Raw genomic sequence first — 21,603 nt, 5'->3', positions numbered from 1 at the left:
ATATGGAAATTGCGGTGCGACCCAGTGAACTGACAAGCATCAGCCTACATAGGTATGCCTATAGACATATTCATAGTTATCAGTTATGTAAATTGTTTGCCCTTCCCGTAATTATTCTTAATGAGTAAATTACAGGGAAGATTACTATTTTACCAAAAAAAGTCATTTCGAGGTAAGGTCGGGTAACAATTTTATTGCTTTCTTCCTGTCAGGGATCGGAAACCGGTATTTTTTGTATGGGAACGAAAACGGTATTTTTTCGTTCTTTGTTAATTACTTCATTTCTAATTAGGCTATCTAATAATACGAAGTCGTTATCTGAAAACACAACTGAGTCCTACATTTAGAGTATAAAATAAACCGAAATATATGATTATTTCGATGTTTTTGCAAATTTTCTCGGGGGAGCCTCACCCCTAGAGAACGCGTCCTCAGGTGGCGGATAGAGGAAATCTCGCCAGGTACCTCGCAAGAAATACCTGGAGGGAAGGAGTGAAATAAAATAGCTTCCGCGGACCAACAGGCCGGAGATGGACACTCCGTCAACAAACCCCTGCCCCGGGCTTCTCTGACTTATTCGGAGCCGAGGCCGTAGCAGTGCTGGGCATCTAGGTTTGGATGCACAGAAGAGATGGCAGCGGATGAGCCCTTAATGGGCCAACGGTGGCGCTTACATCTTCGAAGAAGATAAAACCTTGGCGTCAGGTGGCAACCGGCCGTAAAACTATAGCCAAAAATTCACCTCTCCTCGTACAAAATATGGCAAAGTTGAATAAAGGAAAAACGTTAAATGCTAGGGCGTCCCCCTCAAGCGACGAACCAAGGTTGGATGCAACAAATGTGAACCTCAAAGGAAATCATACTAGGGCGTCCCCCCAAAGCGACGGACTAGACAAAAACTCGTGTTCGAAGTTACCTACTAATAGATTAAGGCTAGGCACTTGGAACCTTGGTTCCATGACGGGACGAAGCCTCGAGCTCAGTGAAACACTGAAGAAAAGAGAAATTAACATATGTTGTATACAAGAAACAAAGTGGAAGGGTTCCAAATCTCGCGACATAGGACACGGATACCAACTAGTTTACCACGGCACAGAAACGAAAAGAAATGGGGTAGCTGTAGCCCTGGATCAGGATCTTAAACAGAGAATAATCAACATCGAAAGAAAAAGTGATCGTCTCATCGCTATCAAACTTGCATTGGACAGCCAGCCTGTATTAAATGTCATAACAGCCTATGCCCCGCAAACAGGCTGCCCTGCGCCAGAGAAGCAGGCATTCTGGGAAGACTTTGACGAACTAATGCAGAACATCCCACAAGGAGAGAAAATACACATAGGAGGAGACCTAAACGGGCACGTGGGAGCGAAAAGCGACATTTTCAGGGGCGTGCACGGCGGATACGGTTACGGCACTGTAAATCAGCAGGGTACTGAAATACTTAACTTTGCTTCGAAACATAACCTGAAAATTATTAATACACAATTTCAAAAGAAACCCGAACATTTGATTACATACAAATGCGCAAATCATGCCACACAAATCGATTATGTACTATCTACAAGAGACATGTCTAAACGTTACAATGACTGTAAAGTAATTCCCGGAGAAGCCATCACAGCTCAACATAGGCTTTTAGTAGCTGTGCTAAATTTGCCTCATCCCATTAAAACCCATCCAGACAAAACTAAAAGAATCAAATGGAAAGAAATACATAGTCCTAAAGGTACAATTCTTATTGAAGCAATAGAGGATTATCTTAAAAGCGACCTTTGTAAAAATAAAAATGTCAATACTATGTGGAATAACTTCGAAAACTTTTGCCAAATGAAAGCACAACAAACCTTTGGAGTATCAAAAGGGGGAATAGCCACGAACAAAGATACAACTTGGTGGAACAACGGTGTTAAGGATATTATAAAAGCTAAAAGAGACGCCTTTAAAGTTTGGCAAAAGTACGGACTCGAAGAAGATCACATGGAATATAGGAAAATTAAATCAATAGCTAAAGCCGCTGCCGGCCAGTCTAGAGCCGCCTCCAGACAAAGTTTCTATGACAGACTCGAGAACGCAGAAAACGAGAACGACATCTACAAGATAGCTAGACAGAGGCATAGATCAACCTTAGATATCCAACGTAACAAATACATAAAGAACAAGCTAGGACATCTACTGACATCCAATGATGCTATAAATAACCGATGGAAGGAGTACTTTGAAGAATTGCTTAATGAGGAGTTCCCGAGTGAGAGCCTGCCACACTTGCCACCGGTATATGGGCCAATCAATTATATACAGCCCGATGAAATCAAAAAGGCCATCAGTAATATGAAATGCCATAAAGCCATGGGACCTGACAATATCCCGGCTGACCTATGGAAAAAGCTTGGCACCACTGCCATTCCATGGCTTATGGAACTTTTCAATAAAATATGTATGGAAGGCACAATCCCCGACTCCTGGCGCTCTAGCTTTCTTTCCCCAATCTACAAGAACAAAGGGGACGTCTCACAGTGTAACAACTACAGAGCGATAAAACTCACATCACATACGCTCAAAATGTGGGAGCGGATAATAGGTTCACGTATTGCGGCGATGTCCAAGATAACCGAAAACCAGTTAGGATTTACAGCGGGAAAGTCTACTACAGAAGCCATCCAAACTATTCGGATACTTATGGAGAAACATCGCTGTAATCAAGAAAACTTGTACCTCCTTTTTATCGATCTCGAGAAAGCGTTTGACCGAGTTCCCAGAAAGTTGGTCTGGCAGTCCCTACGCGCTCAAGGTACCCCTGAAGCGTATATCACTTTAGTTCAGGATATGTATAATAGGATCTTCACACAAATCAAAAGCCCAGCTGGATTGAGTGGCCCATTTCAGGTTGGAGTAGGCGTACATCAAGGGTCAGCACTTAGCCCGCTGCTCTTCAATCTGTCAATGGACTACATAACACGCAGTATCCAGGCGCCAACTCCGTGGTGCATACTATATGCAGATGATATTGTGCTGATCACCAAACGCGCCTCTGAACTGCAGGAATCTCTAAACAAGTGGCTTAAAGAGATCGAGCGTCACGGTTTGCGCATCAGTAGAACGAAGACTGAGTATATGGAGTGTGACTATAAAGGAACGGAAGATACCAACTGTGACATACTCATAGAAGATAAGGTATTGCCGAAAGCATCGCACTTCAAATACCTCGGCTCAGTTGTGACGGCAAACGCAAACGTAGACAATGATGTCACCCATCGAGTGAATTCAGCATGGCTAAAGTGGAGATCTTTGTCCGGCATTCTGTGCGACCCCAAAATGCCAATAAAGACAAAAGGAAAAATATATAAGACCGCCGTTAGACCTGCAATGATGTATGGAGCAGAATGCTGGACCGCTAAGAAAGTGCATGAACAAAAACTCCACGTGGCGGAAATGAAAATGCTTAGGTGGGCTGGCGGAGTCACGCGACTCGATAAGGTTCGCAATGAATATGTACGCGGCTCGTTCAAGGTAGCGCCTATTACCGAAAAACTCAAAGAGAGTAGAATGAGGTGGTATGGTCACGTTTTGCGAAGGGACGAAAACTACACAGTGAGGAAGGCTATGAACATCCCAAGCAACCCCAAAGGGAGAGGCAGAAGACCAGCAACCTGGTGGTCCTATGTCGAAAGAGAGATGAGGACACAAAACTTGACCACGCGGACAACCCAGGATAGACTGTCCTGGCGCCGACGTACGAGGAGGCCCGACCCCAGCTGAACTGGGAAATGGGCTGGACAAAGAAGAGATGTTTTTGCAAAAAACCGGTTCCGATCCCTGCTTCCTGTTCCTTTTATTCACGATGAAAATTTTAGTGTTGGCGGGGTCAAAATTCTTTTCTTTATTTTGCCCAAAAAATGTGACGGAGTGAAATTTAGTTTAAAATTTTTCTCATGGTAAATGTAATCTACAGCTAAAATGACATGCAATAGCACTCGTCTTTTTTTATTTATTTGATTAAATATAGAAATAAAAGCGTGACCGAGTGGTCCAAAACAAAACAACGAAAATAATTTCGACCCAAATATTTCTGTTTCTGTGCAGACAAAAATGCCTGATTCGTATGTCTGTCCGGCTGCCTGGTTTTTCTTCTCTGCAAGTCGCATTTCTAGACCAATTCTCGTTAAATTCTTCGCTCTAACTTGTATTCGAGCGAGCGAGACGCCCGCACGAAAGACAGCTATCTGATGATTCCAATATTATACAATCTCTCTTTGAGGTTAGGTTCACGTTTGAATTGGCCTGTTTGACTTCGCTTCCTATCCGCACACCTGAATGGTGAATTCGACCTTTCTATTATTAAATGGTTCATGCTTTACTGACACCATTTTTTTTTTGGTACAGGAGGCAAACGATCAGACGGATCACCTGATGGTAAGCGATTACCGCCGCCCATAGACACCTGCAACACCAGAGGGGTTGTAAGTGCGTTGCCGGATTTAAGATGGGATCACGCTCTTTTCTTGAAGGTTGTATCGGTCCAGAAATACCGCAGGCGACAGTTAAGAAAAGTGAAATTTAACTATTGAACTTGACACGTGACAGCGTAATAGACTTTTAGGAAATTGAATGCTATTTGAGAGTTGGATATACAGTAGTGTTACTATAACTAGCTTTAATCTAAAATAGGCCTTTGAGGCATTGTACCAAGGATGGTTGTGCGAGGAAGCCGCCAGCTCTTCGGACACCAGTTACGTCAACCAGGCGCTTCGCGATTTCTGCAAAAAACTTGTGTGCGCTGGGACCCCATGGACTCAACGCCAAATGATACAAAATGGTTCTCTCTACTGAGGCTATTTGTGAGTAATTTTACAAGATACGTACCGTAACTTACTGTGTATATTGCCTACTATGACAAACATTGCCTGGTTTAAAACAATAATAATCTACCTCACATTAATGCTAAACAAAATTATTATTGAGGCCTTAGGTAGGTACCTACGGTGCCATATCGAGGGAGGATACATCATAACCTAGTTATTTAATATCAGCGTTCATTAAAATTAGTTTTTAAGTTTTATGGAGCTTTAAAGTTTTAAAAGTGCTTATATTTTAAGTTACGTCGGATTCCGTGTTCCAATTTTTGCAATCCAAATGAACTTTTTTACGTTTAATTGTGTACTCGGTCGTAAAAGCAATAAAGATATAAAGTTTCTTGTCACCTGATTACAATCTATGGAATAATTGCAGTTGTAAACAGAGAACCAACACGAACCATTATTTAGATTTGTATTTGGGCTTGTAATTAAGTATTACGTGTATGTCACGTGCAAGTAATGGAATGTTTTTATGTGTAACTAATATTTTGTGTGTTGAACTTGAGTAGTAACATTATGGGTTGTAGATAATCCGATAACACATTTTAGATTCAAGAATTCTACCAAGTATAGTGCTACCAAGTGTCCTAAGCACTCTTCTGTACGGAGCGGAATCCTGGACAACTTACGCAAAACAAGAACGCCGGCTGAACTCCTTTCATATGCGCTGTCTGCGAAGCATACTTGGCATCACATGGAAGGATCGCGTGACAAATGAGTCTGTTCTAAGCGAGGCACAGCTCCATAGTATCACAGCCATACTAAAGAAGAGACGACTGAGGTGGCTTGGGCATGTGTATCGAATGGAACGGACTCGTTTGCCACGTCAAATCCTGCTAGGGGAGGTTGCAGACGCAAAAAGACTGGTCGGGCGGCCAATGCTGCGCTTCAAAGATTGCGTCAAGCGTGATATGGTTGCTTTTAATATCACATGTAACCAATGGCAAAAACTGGCCGAAGACCGACCCGTATGGCGTCGTGCTGTTCACGATGGTCAAGCCAAACACGACGATGCCTGGTTTACCTCTTTAAGAGAGAAACGTATGAGGCGCCACGAGCAGGCCTCCAACCCTCGCCCACCTGGGCAAGCATACACCTGCCGCGTGTGTGGACGTGGGATCCTCTCTCGCATAGGGCTATACAGCCACGAACGCAAGTGTCGTTACCAGGATGCTGCTTAAAACATCTCACACAGATGAATAGGCCTATTATATATAATATTTTGTGTGTTGAACTTGAGTAGTAACATTATGGGTTGTAGATAATCCGATAACACATTTTAGATTCAAGAATTCTACCAAGTATACGGGTAGAAATAAAGGAAAAGTAGGGAAATGCACTGTCTGTCGTTTAGTGTGTGTACTACCTCACCCACACACGTGTATAGCTTAGTATATAATGGCATGTAATTGTTATGTAAGTGTTCAAATAGTCCGCAAATGTCCTTTTAATTAATATTGATTATTTTTCTTCAATATTCATCTTGATCTTCTGATCGGTGCGGTGCGCCGCCAATGCAGTACAAGGCCGCACTGGCAGGATCGCCATGTGAGGTTGGGGATGTTAAAGGAGAACTATCTGGTATTGAGTATACGTTTATTATGTCCTAAATAACAAGTAAATGCCAATATACCAAACAAAACAATATTTTGACGACCGGTTTGGCCTAGTGGGTAGTGACCCTGCCTACGAAGCTGATGGTCCCGGGTTCAAATCCTGGTAAGGGCATTTATTCGTGTGATGAGCATGGATATTTGTTCCTGAGTCATGGGTGTTTTCTATCTATTTAAGTATTTATAAATATTTCTATATTATATATATCGTTGTCTAAGTACCCTCAACACAAGCCTTATTGAGCTTACTGTGGGACTTAGTCAATTTGTGTAATAATGTCCTATAATATTTATTTTATATATACTAAGCTATGCACGTGTTGTGGGTAAGACGTAGTACACACACTACAGTCGCCCGACACAGTGAACTTTCTATCGTTTGTCGTTGTCGTTTTGTAATTGGGTATTATTTGCAGACGTATGTCCCGCGAAATTATATGTACGGTTTATATTGTTGTCGTGTTATGTAAGCTTAAGTAATATAATTGTCAATTGTGTATTGGTAACGATGCTTATGCTTGTTATTAATACTAAAGTTCCACTAATTATTCTGATATTATCAACATTTTGTCTTGCTTGTGCATTGGTTATTATAATAAATAATAATAAATAAATTTTATAGGGCATTTATTACACAAATTAACTAAGTCCCACAGTAAGCTCAATAAGGCTTGTGTTGAGGGTACTTAGACAACGATATATATATAATATTTAAATACATAGAAAACACCCATGACTCAGGAACAAATATTCATGCTCATCACACGAATAAATGCCCTTACCAGGATTTGAACCCGGGACCATCAACTTCGTAGGCAGGGTCACTACCCACTAGGCCAAACCGGTCGTCAAAATTATTATTATTATAAAGAAGCCATACCAAATAATGATATTGTCGTAATCGCAACCTGTACTACGCAGCCTAAACGTCGTAAGCGCTATAAAGTTCATGGCGCTTACGCGTTTAGGTGGCGAAAGCTACGTTCCGCTTTTATGGTTTGTCGTCAAAACAACAACAACATGGCGCAAAATACTGGTTTTCTGTGCCGGTTCTATACGTAGTAATAATAGTTCAATGTGCTAGTGTCCAAATGCTGGTAACGTTTTATTTTTATTTGTGGACTTATTTAAAGTGGAGTCCGATAGAAATTGCAAATAATGTTAACAAAACAATTTACCTTCAATAATTCATAATCAATTAATCACGTACTGTTTGACGACAATCATGATCTTATCAACAATTTATTTACTTAAGTATTTTATTTGTTAATTAACAATTCTTCAGTAAAATCAACTTCCATAAAAAAAATTTGAGGTTAGATGTCAAATGCCAGCAAAAGCTGTCATTTATTTTGTTTACATTATTTGTTTTTCCTTTCGACTTCGTTATATACGGGCATACAAATGAATGCTCCAAATATTTCGAAAGCGTTTTCTTTGCGTTTTCTGAAAAGGTTTAACTGGACAGATGGCGCTGTTCTAATTCGACGGAGGATTTTTAAACTATTTAAAGAAAAACGATGTAACGGTGTCGCGCGCAAATTCTTTGTCCTTACTCAGGCTTGAGTTTTTCTTTTTTTTATATAATATGTCTCAGGAAAGTATAATTTCGATTTTTTTAAACCCTTATAAACAGGAGGGAATATATTTCCCACATGATTTTGAACTTTGTTTCAAAGTGATAGGGTTCAATTTCGCGTAATTCAGACCCCCGAATACGTATTAGAGTTAACTGTTTCTTCTCACCTTGTGTGGAGACTGCCCGACTCCGTGCCAGGTCTATCTTGTTCCCAACCAGCACAGCTGGCCTTGACCTCAGCATATCGCAGTCCAATAGCCTGGCCAACTCCTGTTCAGCCTTCTGGAAGGACGCCTTGTCGACCACGCTGTATATGACAACGAATGCGTCTGGAGGCTCCGAGCGGTCGATTTCCTCCTAAAACAAAATACATTTTAAATGAGTGCTTAAGTATTGAGGTTGACTAACGCAGAGCTTCTCAAACTTTTAAGGGGCTCCCCGCGGTTTTCATCAATTTTTGACTAGTTTTGAGTCGTTACTCCTACATTTACACTATAGATAGAATTATAAGACAAACGGCTATCGGTTCTTCAATCTTTTATCTCCATTCTGTTCTGCCGGATTTAGAAAAAAATTAACAATGTCTAAAAAAACACTTTTTTCGTTACTAGATTGCTGTGAAGGATTTTATATGTACGAAATCTACACATTTGGGTTCGTCTTTGATGTCTCTAAAAACTGGTCAGCGGTTTTAATTTTAAACTAACTAACACAAAAGTTATGGCCAGTAAACCAGTTTTGGCCAAAATTGTTCAACTTTGATGCCAAATATCTCGAAGACAGTGAACTTTGAAGTAAATATAGTATACTATATTACTTACAGCCGTCGCTGTTAATATGATAAGCAACAAAAAACATTAGAAACCTAAGGGATTCAGATCGAAGGTCATTGGCGTGACGGACCCCTTTAACCCCACGTGTCTCTGATTGATTACCCCAACGACTATGAACCATCATCATCATCATTGGCCTTTGCGTCTATTGCAGACGATTTATACTGTAACGCCGTAGATAGACCTTTTTTGGTGGCTGAATAGACAGATGCGAGACTGACATGGCCTACCACAGGCCTGACAAGAAAAAATTGCGGAAAATGGCACTGAGACGCCTTGTTCTTGTTTTTGCCTCTTGTCAGCGAGTGCAGCGAACCATGTCTGATCACAAAACTTGTGACTCTCCATAACGCGTTTGTGCTACTCCGTCCGCTGTTTTGCGAGCCTCCCCCAGTCTCGGTAGTCGATATATATGGAAGGCAATCATGTCGAAAAATATCGACGAAAAAATATACAACACATTGTTTTTGAACAATGCTTATAAGAAGTCACAGCGATACGATACCGATCTGTCATTGTCAAAAGTGACATTAATGTCACTTATGACACTGACAGATCGGTATCGTATCGCTGCGATGCGTACCACACTTTGAGAACTGGACGTGATATTTGCCGGAAATGTCATCATAATTGATGCTTTTGCCCAAATTTGTCACATTTGCAGCAATGGCCCGCCGTATTACAGCAGCATCCATGTCCAAGTCCGAACCATATCCGAACCCTAACTTTATATTAAAAAGTGTATTGCCGATCGCTAAAGCTCAGTGACTCGAATTCAGAAAGATAAAAAGTAAAACATAAAATCGTGTTCTAAAAAATACTTTAAACGCCGTTCCAGTTCATTGACTTTTCTTTATCAATAAATTGAATAATAAAGAGAAGTTTGTATGGAAAAAACAGGCTAAAAGATAAGTTTTTGGGAAGAGACAAAGGTTATTAGTATCACCACACATAAACATTATCTACTTTTAAAATGCATTTCCGTAAGGCAAAGTAACTTGTTTTAATTACAATCTCCATTATACTTCATTTAACATTTATTTGTACATGATAAAAAAAAGTTTTGAAGTGAATTCATTGTGATATCACAGAATGTGTTGTCTTAGTAAACTGTCCCATTGAGATTTTATGGAATACTTTATGCTGATTGTTTCCATTATAGAAACGAAAATTCATGTTTTCCGGATACTTATTTGACCTACTTAGATCAATATTCACTTGTAATAAGTATTCTACGGTGAATCATAAAGACAAGGGTATTATAGAAATAAAAAAAATACAATTCCTGTTTATGTGGTGCTGTTATGTAAGTTTATAACAAAGTATTTATGACCTTAACTAAATGCCTAAAGTCCTCTCATTGAACAATTTGTAAGTTAATTATCCCGCAGGCCAGACGGATTGCGCTTCGTCCCATTTCTCTGACAAAATCCAGCTAACACTTTCAAAGTTTTGTTACGCAACAGAGATTCCTGTGGAATTCCAAGACTTTCATTGGAATTAGTTAATCCACTAAATTTAGCTGTATTTTTGTTATGTTACTTGGACTCTTTTTAATAAAAAAACTTCTGTGAGACACTCACATGTTAAATAAATTAATATAAAGTCGATGTTTGCTCGACATGTTTCGCTCCATAACGAGCATTTTCATAGAGCGCACGCGTTGGTGGTCCGACGCAGACTGCGGGCTGCAGCCCTCTACACCCGATTACTCAGCGCGGGCGACGGCGGCGGCAGGGGAGACGAGAAACTACCCTCGTTTTTGGCATTATTGTCAAATGATGGGTTACACATTCCACTCACTGCGTCATTCGCTAAACGTGTCGAGCAATCATCGACTTTATATACGTGAGTGACCCGGATTAATATATATTTAAAGTTACTTGGACTCCTTAGAATAATGATAAACTATATTTTGCAAGCAAAAAAAAGTTATACTCCCATTTTTGCATTTTTACCATAAACTTAGGATTTTTCTGATAAGTTTCTTATATAATATTAAAGTACGTTAAATTTGGAACAATTTAAGCCCACACCCACAGCGCTATGATATGCGGCACTTAGTTTATAGGTTTCCTAGTTTAAGTAATTGAATACTAACAAGAACAAGATGGAGATTTTTTATAGTGAATTAAAATTGAATTAAATTATTATTATTATATTTAAAAAATGTGTTTTATTCTTCGCCATTTTAGTTAGAACAGTGCTTAACATGTATTAACTCTTTCAGGGCCACCGAAAAGTAATAACTTTAAGCATGTCAGCACACATTACGTACCTTCATCAAACCAAGACATCAATCATTGATAAAGCAGGTCAGTCAACCTTTCAGCCCTTTATAAATGAGAGTAATTCCTTTCTTACACAACCCCTCTTTGCACGGTTGGCTACGCTTTACGTTTGGCTGGATCGAACGCCACAAAGATTGTTATCGAGGTAATGTAGCCATATTTAAACTCCAGTTACTAATTGAAACTACTTATTTGAAGTAGTACTAGTTAATTGATATCTGAGCAAGCGAAGGATTCCAAAATTGTTCGAAAAAGGAATCTGTCATTTTGACATCTGTTTTTGTTAGAAATAGAGAAGATTTAACAGAGGTTTGTTAAGGTTTATAGATTAGGGAGTCATAAACTGACATAGATGTATCGAAAGAAAAAGTGACCAAGATCTCCAGTGCCCAGAGCTGGATCGAACCAGTATTATCTGCATTCACGGCAGATGCCTTAACCATTCTGGCACCCGAGTCACAGCGTCAGGGATCGAATTTTCTCAAGTATATTCTTCTTCCTCGCGCTGTCCCGGCATTTTGCCACGGCGCATGGGAGCATGGGGTCCCGCTTGGCAACTAACACCAAGAATTGGCGTAGGCACTAGTTTTTACGAATGCGACTGCCATCTGACCTTCCAATCCAGAGGGTAAACTAGGGCTTGTTGGGATTAGTCCGGTTTCCTCACGATGTTTTCCTTCACCGAAAAGCGACTAGTAATTATCAAATGATATTTCGTACATAGGTAAGTCCCGAAAAACTCATTGGCCGAGTACGAGCAGGGGTTTGAACCGGCGACCTCCGGATTGCAAGTCACACGGTCTTACCGCTAGGCCACCAGCGCTTTTTCTAAAGTAATTTTCTCAAGTATATGCAATCTCATACGGCTTACAATTAGGGGACGGTTAATTGGCGAGTTTTACCTTAGAAGTGGTACAGTTGACGAAGTATAATTCTGATTCCTCCCCGTTCAGCATTATGGACACTTTCTGTTCTGCATCAGGATCTGAAACAAACATACTTTCCGTTAAACAGATTATCTATATAAAAACATGTTACGTAAAGCATCAGAGATTAGATTAGATAGATATAGATCTCGGCGTATTGGTATTCCAGGCTGTAATGCCGTGTAACTATAATTGCATTAAATAATATATAAGGGGCATAAGGCCAAACAAGTCGCTGTCAAGAGGAAAGGGGACGGCCGCTTCTCCATAAACACATAGTCCCCATTTCCCTGCCTGAATATTTAATTTAATTTAATCATTTTTATTTCAAGTAACTTTAGACTCATAAGTATGTTAGTATGCACTTACAGCTATGTTAATATGTACAAACTTATCACTAAATAATTACTAAGACAGCTATGTTTCTAGAAGCACCTACTTAGTAGTTAGACATAATAGGTACTTCTAGAAACATGCATGTCATCACAATGCCTCAAATATGGGCAGTCAAACCTCTCGGCAATCGAGCGCAGGATTGGGTTGGGGCTGGCCCGCACCCGGCGCACCAGGGATGTGCATCGTTTGCGCATAGTTGTATAAAAGCAATCGACGCGCGCTTCAGCAAACATCCCTGATGCGCTACAGAAGCGGGGCAGCCCCACCAATACCCGGAACGCGTTGTTATATTGTTAAATTGACATAGAAAATATTTTTACATAATTTGATGTATATCAACCATAGCTATACCTCTACGTTTGAGTTTTTTTTTTATTTATTATTATTGACAAAATTTGGTGCGAAAAACAGATTTCATAAAAAAATGCTCCTTACTCTTTTAATAATTTAAAATTCGAAAAAAATAAATAATAATAAATAAATAAAGTTTTATTTTCAGGCATCACGTACATTAGTACACCCATATCACACTAAAAAGAATTGCTTAAAACTAAAATAAAAGTAAAACAAGTAAAATAATAAATGATTACTATTTTTTGTTCCCGTTTTCATGCACTGAGAGCCAGTACCTAAACATATTACAAGTAATGATGCGAAAAAAATTGAGGCTTATAGCTGTGGTTGATATACTACAAATAGTGTCAAAATATTATCATTTATGTTGATATCTAGAATGAAAAATGAGGACTACGTTTGTATGAAAATATTACACGAACAATTTTGGGTCAATTAATTTATATACAAAAGAAATGTGAAACCGATAAAAGTGCCAAAAACCCTTCTTTTTAGAATTTTTAACTTTATTAATTAGTCTCCAGCTACTTTATTAATTAGTCTCCAGCGACAAGTAAACTTTGACAGCAAATTCCAAATCTAAACTATCCTAAAAGCCAAAATACGTTGAATCGAAAGTAAATCTTAAAATATCAAAATAAGGTGTAAATTTCAACGAATGAGAAATAATGTGATACGAGATTGGAAAAATTACGAGAATATAAATTATTGGGAAGAAAAGTTGAAGAGTTGATTTAGAAATTCAATTCCACCTTTAAGCCTGTCACAGAAGGAGCGATAATATACCAAAAGATATCTCAAAGCATCTTACGATATATTTCATAGACCGCGGGCCAGGAGCATATCTCGTCAGTCATCGCCTCCCGGCTGATACTTTGTCACATGATAGTTTAGTAGTATGGTCAAGTTAAGGAAAAGTATGGAAGTAAGTCGTGTAGTCGTGCTTTTTTTGGATTTGTTAGATGGCGCAACTAGATTGTTTCCCCCGAGTTGCACCGTTTCTATTATGTACGGAAGACTGTTAAATTTTAGGTATAAACTATAAAGTGCCGTAATTTTGGAGTAAATTAAAAGCTATTGGGTTCAAGCTAAGTAGTGTATAGAGAACACCTTGGTGCATAGTATATCTTAATTAAAAAGATGTGCAATGTATGATACCCTAAAAAATTTTTTTTTTTCGATTGCGGCTCGAGGATAAGTCAGTCGGTTGGTGCAATCTCAAGTTAAGCTTTTTAAAGCATTATAAACATTCAGTTAACTTTGCACGCCTGGGCAAATTATGGAACATGTATTTTTAATTATTTTGTACATTGTGCTTCGGGGGAAATTAAGAGAGACGTGAAAATTTTAAAAACGGTACTTATCTAAAGACACTACATTTGCACTAAATAAAAAATAGATTTTTTTTACCGGAAGTTTGTCAAAAAGTAAATAGAATTAATCGCAACGAACTGCAAGCGAAGGTGGTTGGCAGCACGCTGCGCGGGGCGCGCGGGGCGGGGAGATAGCGCAGCGCGCAGCTAGGGTTTGCAATATCCGACAATTTTTCGGATCCGGATACATGGAAATAGGATATCAAGAACGACTGTCAAACTTCAAAAGTGCGACCAAAAATGAAATGCAAGTTTGTGCGTAAATTGTCTATGTGAGATCAAACATAGTGATGTCATGTTACAACATATTAATAATCTATCGGTGTTTGACCGCTTTATCGACTACTTATTCAAATGTGTTTGATTGTATAAAAAAATGTTATACGAGTAGGTATGAAGTCGCTTCCCTTAGGGTCATATAGGGCCCAAAAGGTGCCTTTGATGAAACCAGCACCATATTTTAGTATGTTGTTAAGCATGTTATTCTGACTAAAAAACCATCGGGAGACAGTTTCTAACGTGGTTAAGTCACCAGTTATGACGTCATCAAAATGGCCGGTACCGTGTTCAGAATATTGCGTATACCACAGCAAGTATATCACATGTAAGCTTGTGTGGGGTGTCATAAAAAGCAAAATTAAATGCGCTACAATATCGGTTATATATTTGACCATGTAAATACCATAGTTTGCGAGAAATTTTAAGTTTTATTTGAATTTTCCCGAAAAAAAATCCGTTTTTTGTTTTCATCAACTTTACTAGTAACTTTACAGGAAAACATTGTATCAAGATATGAATGCTACATTAATAAGCTATAAAATTTTATTAAAATTTTGAAAATCGGTTTATAAACAAGCAAATTACACTATTTTTGTTCCATACCGGATGACACCACCAAGAGTCGGATGGCTGTTTCAATACAATTTGCAAGGCAAATGATGTTTAAGTAAAGGTAACTTGCTGAACGATATTTATAGTAAAGTAATATTTTCGATAAAAGTATTATCATCAAAATTAAGAATACTGAGATCGTTTTATTGTAATTTACTCCGGATCTAGCTAATTAAAGTTACACACTAATTAAACAAAAATATATATTTTTTTTTACGTATTATTTTGTCCCAGAGCATGCACCTTCGCATGCACAATGCATAGTGTATTTAAATCCGTGTTTTACTCACCCACACCCTGTACAGCGTTCTTTGCACTTGCAAGACAATAGCTCCTTGCAGCTGAGACTAGCATCAGGAAGGGTTTTCTACAAAGAGGTGTACGCTGGTCCATCATTTTTCTTTCGCCAAGCCTAGTTGCAAGAATCTAGCATTTGTGGGTCGCTATTCAGGTAAATTGGTCCCAATGTGGGTCTGTTAAGCCCTTTTTATATGCTGTAGGAGAGCATCCTGTTGAAGGAATATACTCGATCGCTCTGTTTTTTCCTAAACAAGATCCTCCTCGCAGTATTTACATTACCTATTTGTGTCACTACTGGGAAGTTATATGTAGGGTTTGCAATTAGAATATTGTGATATTCTAATTATTCGAATATCCACCAAAATAAATATCCGAATAAACGGATTTAGATAACACAGAAATAACGTTTTTAAGTATGTTTTAATACAATGATATCACCCCAACCAATTTTAAATGATTACTTGATTACTATAATAGCTAACATAATGTTATCTCTAAAACCGTACTTAATAAGGAGGGTTTATATCTGGATTAGCTGGTGCATGGTTGGAAATACATCCAATGCCTCACCTCGTGTTCATTCGTCATGAAATACTAACTATGAAAGCAATACTTACTTACTTCACTGGATCAGTGACCCAAAAAGAATCTTCGCCTTTGACACAAGAACAACGTCACTCTGCTCTATTTTGCACCACTCCACGCTAGTTGGATACTCCGAGGGCGTTTTAGGGCTACATCGCTCCTGCGGTATATCTTCTCACAGCCCGATTCTCTCCCGTCCACTCCAAGTGACCAAGCCTGCGAAGTCGTGCGGCTATAATCTCGCTAATTATATTGGGTGCCGCAACTAGCTACTCTAGCTCCCTATTTTTCCTACGCTTTCATCTTCTCTATCTTCATCTCTGATAGGTCCCAGAATATTCCGCCAAAATTTCGTCTTCTTCACTAAGAACTTGTTCTTTTTTTTTCTGATTCAGAGTCCAAGTGTAATACTTACCGATGCCATTCATCAAAATCTAATTATTGTCTTATAGACTTGAATCATGGACAGTCTACTGATCAGCTTGGACACTAGAACTCGGTGAAGCGCTGCTGAGCATCATAGGGCATTTTGGATTCGAACATCTATCTCCTCTTCCCGATTACTTTAGGTAGGTCTTTTCTTTTCGATCTGCGGTGGCAGCATGGTTCTATTTTTATCACTTGTCACTATGCCCTTCATGACAAATGATAAATAGCCGACCATCTTAGCCCTATTCATTCGGAGATATTCTAGTGGTTGATTATCAGACCAATTTTCTCTCCTTCCTACTCTACTATCCTAGCCTTGGCCTCCAGGTCGCTTTTGTTTTGAGCCTATAGCCCCAAGTCATCAGGATATCCAATGATCTAATGTTTGCATTAAGCAACATTCGCATTCATTATATAAAGTTACTGCGTGACATGATGTACCTATCAAAATAGATGTGCTGTTAGTGTTTGAATTGATTAAATATATGAAAATACTATATTTAAATGACAAAATGGTATGAAATTATTCATAAATTTCATTAGAAAATTGTTTCGGTTATAGGTCAATTCAATAACCATATTTAACGGATCCGTAATATCCGGATCTTATGACCCGCTAGATCCGGATCTTATAGTTGACGGATAACCGGATATTTCGGATATCCGAATCTCAAACCCTACGCGCAGCGATTGTCCCGAGACAGTTTGTTTGACACTTTTGACGGGCAACGAGCACAAATCTTTCTTCTGGCATTAAAACGGAACTACTGTTTTAAACAATCATTGAGTGAACTAAGTAGTCTAACGTTTTCGTAAGTATATGGAAAAACGCGATTTTTCGAATTTAACAAACATTGAGCGTACCTGTATTTAATTTGTTGACTGTCTGTCTGCATACTCAGAAACCCTACTATTTTTGCAGTACATGCCACTACTCGTGCCTCAAGAGCCGTGCTTCGTCGGTGCATCTACGCGCGTTCCTTCTCTTGCCACTAATCTCGCACTTGTCGCTTCTGTGTATTTATTGCTCTACGTTTTTGGTACTTGATTACAAAACTGCATGTTCCGTATAAAAATGCCAATTTTTTATGGGGTGCGAATGTAAACAAAATCAAATGAATATGATTGCATCAATTTCCAATAGTATTAAAATTTCCCCCGAAGTACAACTACAGTAAAACATGAAAAACTACTTTCCGGGTGTCGCACCCTGGTGCGAATTTGACATTGGATTTAGATATTTTTTCTAATTATTTACTCAATTTGCACCGAGTACATTACTTTCCCCAGACCCGCAATGGCCAAAATAGTTTTTTTTTAACGTTGTTTTTTTTTTACCTGTTCCGTAGCTTGAATTAACATAAATAACACGTGCGAATTTAGATATAAGTGTTGTAAAACGTACGCCAAATTACACCGAGTACACCTTTTTTCTCTTCTTAGTTATAACCATTACATTATTTTCAGCCGATTTCACCCCTTTCCGGGGGGGTGAATTTAGTAACGATTGTATAAAGTTCGATTTTTAGCCCATACAAAACAATCCGTAGTGATTTTATTAGTCCTTAGAATTAGTTCCTGACTTTAGTGAAATTTGACTTAATTTGACCGTACTATAGATGCTTTTTTAAATAAAAAAACGTCAGCCGGTTGTATCGCGGTGGAAAGACCGTCAGCTATAAAACGAACATGTAAAAAATACGCATCTTTCCACTTTATGTCCGCGTTATGTGTAAATTGCGTAATCCGTTTATGGCGTTTCAGGCGCATCACCTGATGAAATGCTACATGCAAAGTTTCATAATTTGTTATTGCTATCATAAAAAGGTAAAGCGCTTTTTAATGTACTAGTGTTTAAGTATCAATTCTATAATGACCATTGTAAAAAATCAATTAGCATAAATTTTTCCTTTTATACTACGTCGGTGGCAAACAAGCATACGGCCTGCCTGATGGTAAGCAGTCTCCGTAGCCTATGTACACCTGCAACTCCAGAGGAGTTACATGCGCGTTGCCGACCCTAACCCCACCCCCCTCGTTCAGCTCTGGCAACCTTACTCACCGGCAGGAACACAACACTATGAGTAGTTGTCCTATGTTTTACATGTTCATGCGACCAGCTGACGTTCTTTCCACCGCGATATACCGGCTGACGATTTTTTAAAATAACAATAGCATCTGACAAAGTATCAAACAGAGGCGATGACCATTTTATTAAGTGTTTCGGTGGCTGGCATTCTTCAACCCACCAACGGAGCGGCAGCTGTCGTCCACGAGGGTTCATCATACATAACCGTTAACAACTATACGAGTTTTCGCCCGGCAGGCCACTGGAAATCTGTTCCTACCATTTGACAGAGTCCACACAGGAAGCTATAATATATATTTTGGTCTTACGATATTTTATAGCAAGGTATCTTAATCATAAATAATAATAATCATAATATATACACAGATCCCTTGCGTGATTACTACAAATTATATCAACAGTTATCTCTCTTCTCTCACACACGTGTAAATAAAGCTTAAATCCTTGTAGTCAGAATTTAAACCTTCTATCTTATACAATAAAGTCGTTATTTACCCTACTATGTGGCCACAGCTCTGCCTAATATAATTTCGTGTATAATATCTTCATTAACCTCACATTTGAAGTAGACATGTCAGTACGCAGTCAACGGGTAAATTAAGTTATATGTAAGCGAGTTAAAGAGAAATTATCTACATTCATGTATATTGTGTGGCCATGATATTCGCCATGTCCTTTTCCGACAAGAATCTAAATCTAAATGGCAGTTGACGTAAGTGGAATAAGTCGTATTTTAAACTGTAACTCGACAGTTTAGACTTCAACGCTTAATATATAAGTTTAGTTTATCTACATACTAAGCGCCACGTACCTATTGCTATTGAGTTCAGTACCCCTAGTTAGTACGGTCGCCAAATCTCAAAAGCCCTCTAGAAACACGATTTAATTGACTCGGCTCGGCCTTACCCACAACCGGTATCAATGTGTTCGGACAGTTCTCCTGATCACCGTACATGCGGTAGTAAAGCGGAAAAATGGTGGAGGGGATAGTAATGACGTCACAAAGATGGCGGCCGGACCTATTCTTTTTGGCGGTGTATCTCGAAAACCACTTAACCGATTTTAATCATCGAGGTGTCAAATAATAGCTTATATTATGGAGATTATTTCCTTTTCTACAAACATTTACGTGAAACCTATAGGAAAAAAAATAATCACAAAAAACAGATTTTTTATAAAATTATTTTTTTTTTATTTTGTAAAAATCTCCGTAAATATTAGCATTTCGCAAATTTTGTTTAATATAAAACATATTGCTTCATTATCAAGGAATATAATGAGCCTTAAAACATACAGATCGAGTAATAAACAATGAAGCTACACTCATTTATTTGCGCATGGGTAACGATAACTGGCTTTTACCGGTCGAAACTGTGGTGACTGTTACGATACGTACGTATTGAATGGAACGTATCGGTTTTAATTACTGAAATTATAATGACAATTATAAAAACCAGACACAATAATGTTACCTTACTTCGACGTTTAGTCTCTTTTTTCGTCTTAATCATAGGTAGGTACATATTTCTTTTTACTTAAAAATTTTATACAGGGTGAACTTTTAACCACCAGTCATACTCTGCGCAGCGACTTTATAGGTCATACTGAACAACTTTTACTATTAGTAGTCCCCAAGCCGCTCCGAGGCCAGATTTAATTGACTCAGCTCGGCCTTACCCACAGCCGGTATCAATGTGTTCGGGCGTTTCTCCTGATCACCGTACATGCGGTAGTAAAGCGGAAAAATGGTGGGAGGGGATAGTAATGACGTCACAAAGATGGCGTCCGGACCTATTTTTTTGGCGGTGTATCTCGAAAACCACTTAACCGATTGTATTCATCGAGGTGTCAACTAATAGCTTATATTATGGATATTATTTCCTTTTTACAAACATTTACGTGAAACCTATAGGAAAATAATAATCACAAAAAACATTTTTTTTTTATACATTTGGTTGGTAGGTTTGTCTTATGTTTTAAAGCAGTAAAATCTTTCAAGTCGAAACACAGTATAAATATACATTTTGTTGTCTAATCTAAAAGTATGATGTTCATTGTTTAAGACTGATTAGTGATTACTGAATTAAATAACATGCTATTTGTTATTTTTGTTTTATTTTTTAAATCAGGTATTAATTTATTCACTATGTATCACTATACAGGCAAAATGTGTATCATAGTTGGTCTGTAAGTACTTACTACTTGTGTCGAATATAGGTATAAGATGAAATTTTAACCACCAGCCATACTCTGCGCAGTGACTTTACAGGTCATACTGAACAACTTTTATTATGGGACCAATGCCGAATCACGCAAGAAAATTTGGATCTGGAATGACACCCACTGGCTGTGCCCTACCACACAAAGCGAGATGACATTCACAATGCCCATACCTCTCTTTTGGACGTAGTTTAAGGACGTACCCGGGTCCATGACGCATGCTCGCCACACCGCTGCTTAAAATAAGCTGACGCACCGTAAATTGAACTGCGTAAAAATCGCAAAAAATATTACACGGAGATCTTATGGCAGACACCGTACCGGTGACGTAAAAGACGCAACTGTTTTGCGAACAAAAAAGATTCGCGTGAAGCACGTCACTGCGATTCCGTACCGTCACCGTTTTTTAAACAGCGGTGTGGGGAGCATGCGTCAAAAACGGTACGCATACGACGCGTCACTGCGATTCCGTATCGTGACCGTTTTTTAAGCTGCGGTCTGGTCGCACCTTGTATTGTATTGTATTGTATTGTATTCGGGCGATTTTTCCGCAACTCGACGACTTGCGCCTATTTTGCGTGATATGTTGGGGGTGGGCTAGTCCTGCCAGCCCAGCTCCTCGAGGAATCCTATCAAACCTTTGATGTTGAGTAGGACCTCGGGGAGGTCTCTCGGAGATCCGAGATGTTTAGCCCTGTATGGAGTCACTCCGCTGCATTCCAGCACCACGTGAGAGGCTGTTTCTTCTGTCTCCATGCAACCTCGGCACAGGGGACTGTCTGTGACACCTGTTGTGAAAAGATGTTTGTTAAATAGTCCATGACCTGTTATGACACTGGTTACCATACTCAGTCGGACCTTCCCTAGTTAC

At 38.9% G+C, this 21,603-nt stretch overlaps 1 protein-coding gene across 1 annotated transcript in view; it reads right to left on the bottom strand.

The window, feature by feature from the left end:
• LOC133523277 (GTP-binding protein REM 1) overlaps window positions 1–21,603 on the bottom strand; it is a 234,981-nt gene that overhangs the window by 11,028 nt on the left and 202,350 nt on the right. Inside the window, exons 3-4 of the mRNA XM_061858767.1 lie at window positions 12,072–12,154; window positions 8,213–8,402 (exon numbers count right to left, since the gene is read on the bottom strand). Of these exons, the coding sequence (XP_061714751.1) occupies window positions 8,213–8,402; window positions 12,072–12,154 (273 nt within the window). The remainder of the gene's footprint in view (window positions 1–8,212; window positions 8,403–12,071; window positions 12,155–21,603) is intronic.

This window comes from Cydia pomonella, chromosome 12 (assembly GCF_033807575.1).
Source record: "Cydia pomonella isolate Wapato2018A chromosome 12, ilCydPomo1, whole genome shotgun sequence".
Classification (NCBI taxonomy): Eukaryota; Metazoa; Arthropoda; class Insecta; order Lepidoptera; family Tortricidae; genus Cydia; species Cydia pomonella.
The sequence above is the reverse complement of the archived record's forward strand: the minus strand, read 5'-3'. Positions and strand labels throughout refer to the sequence as shown.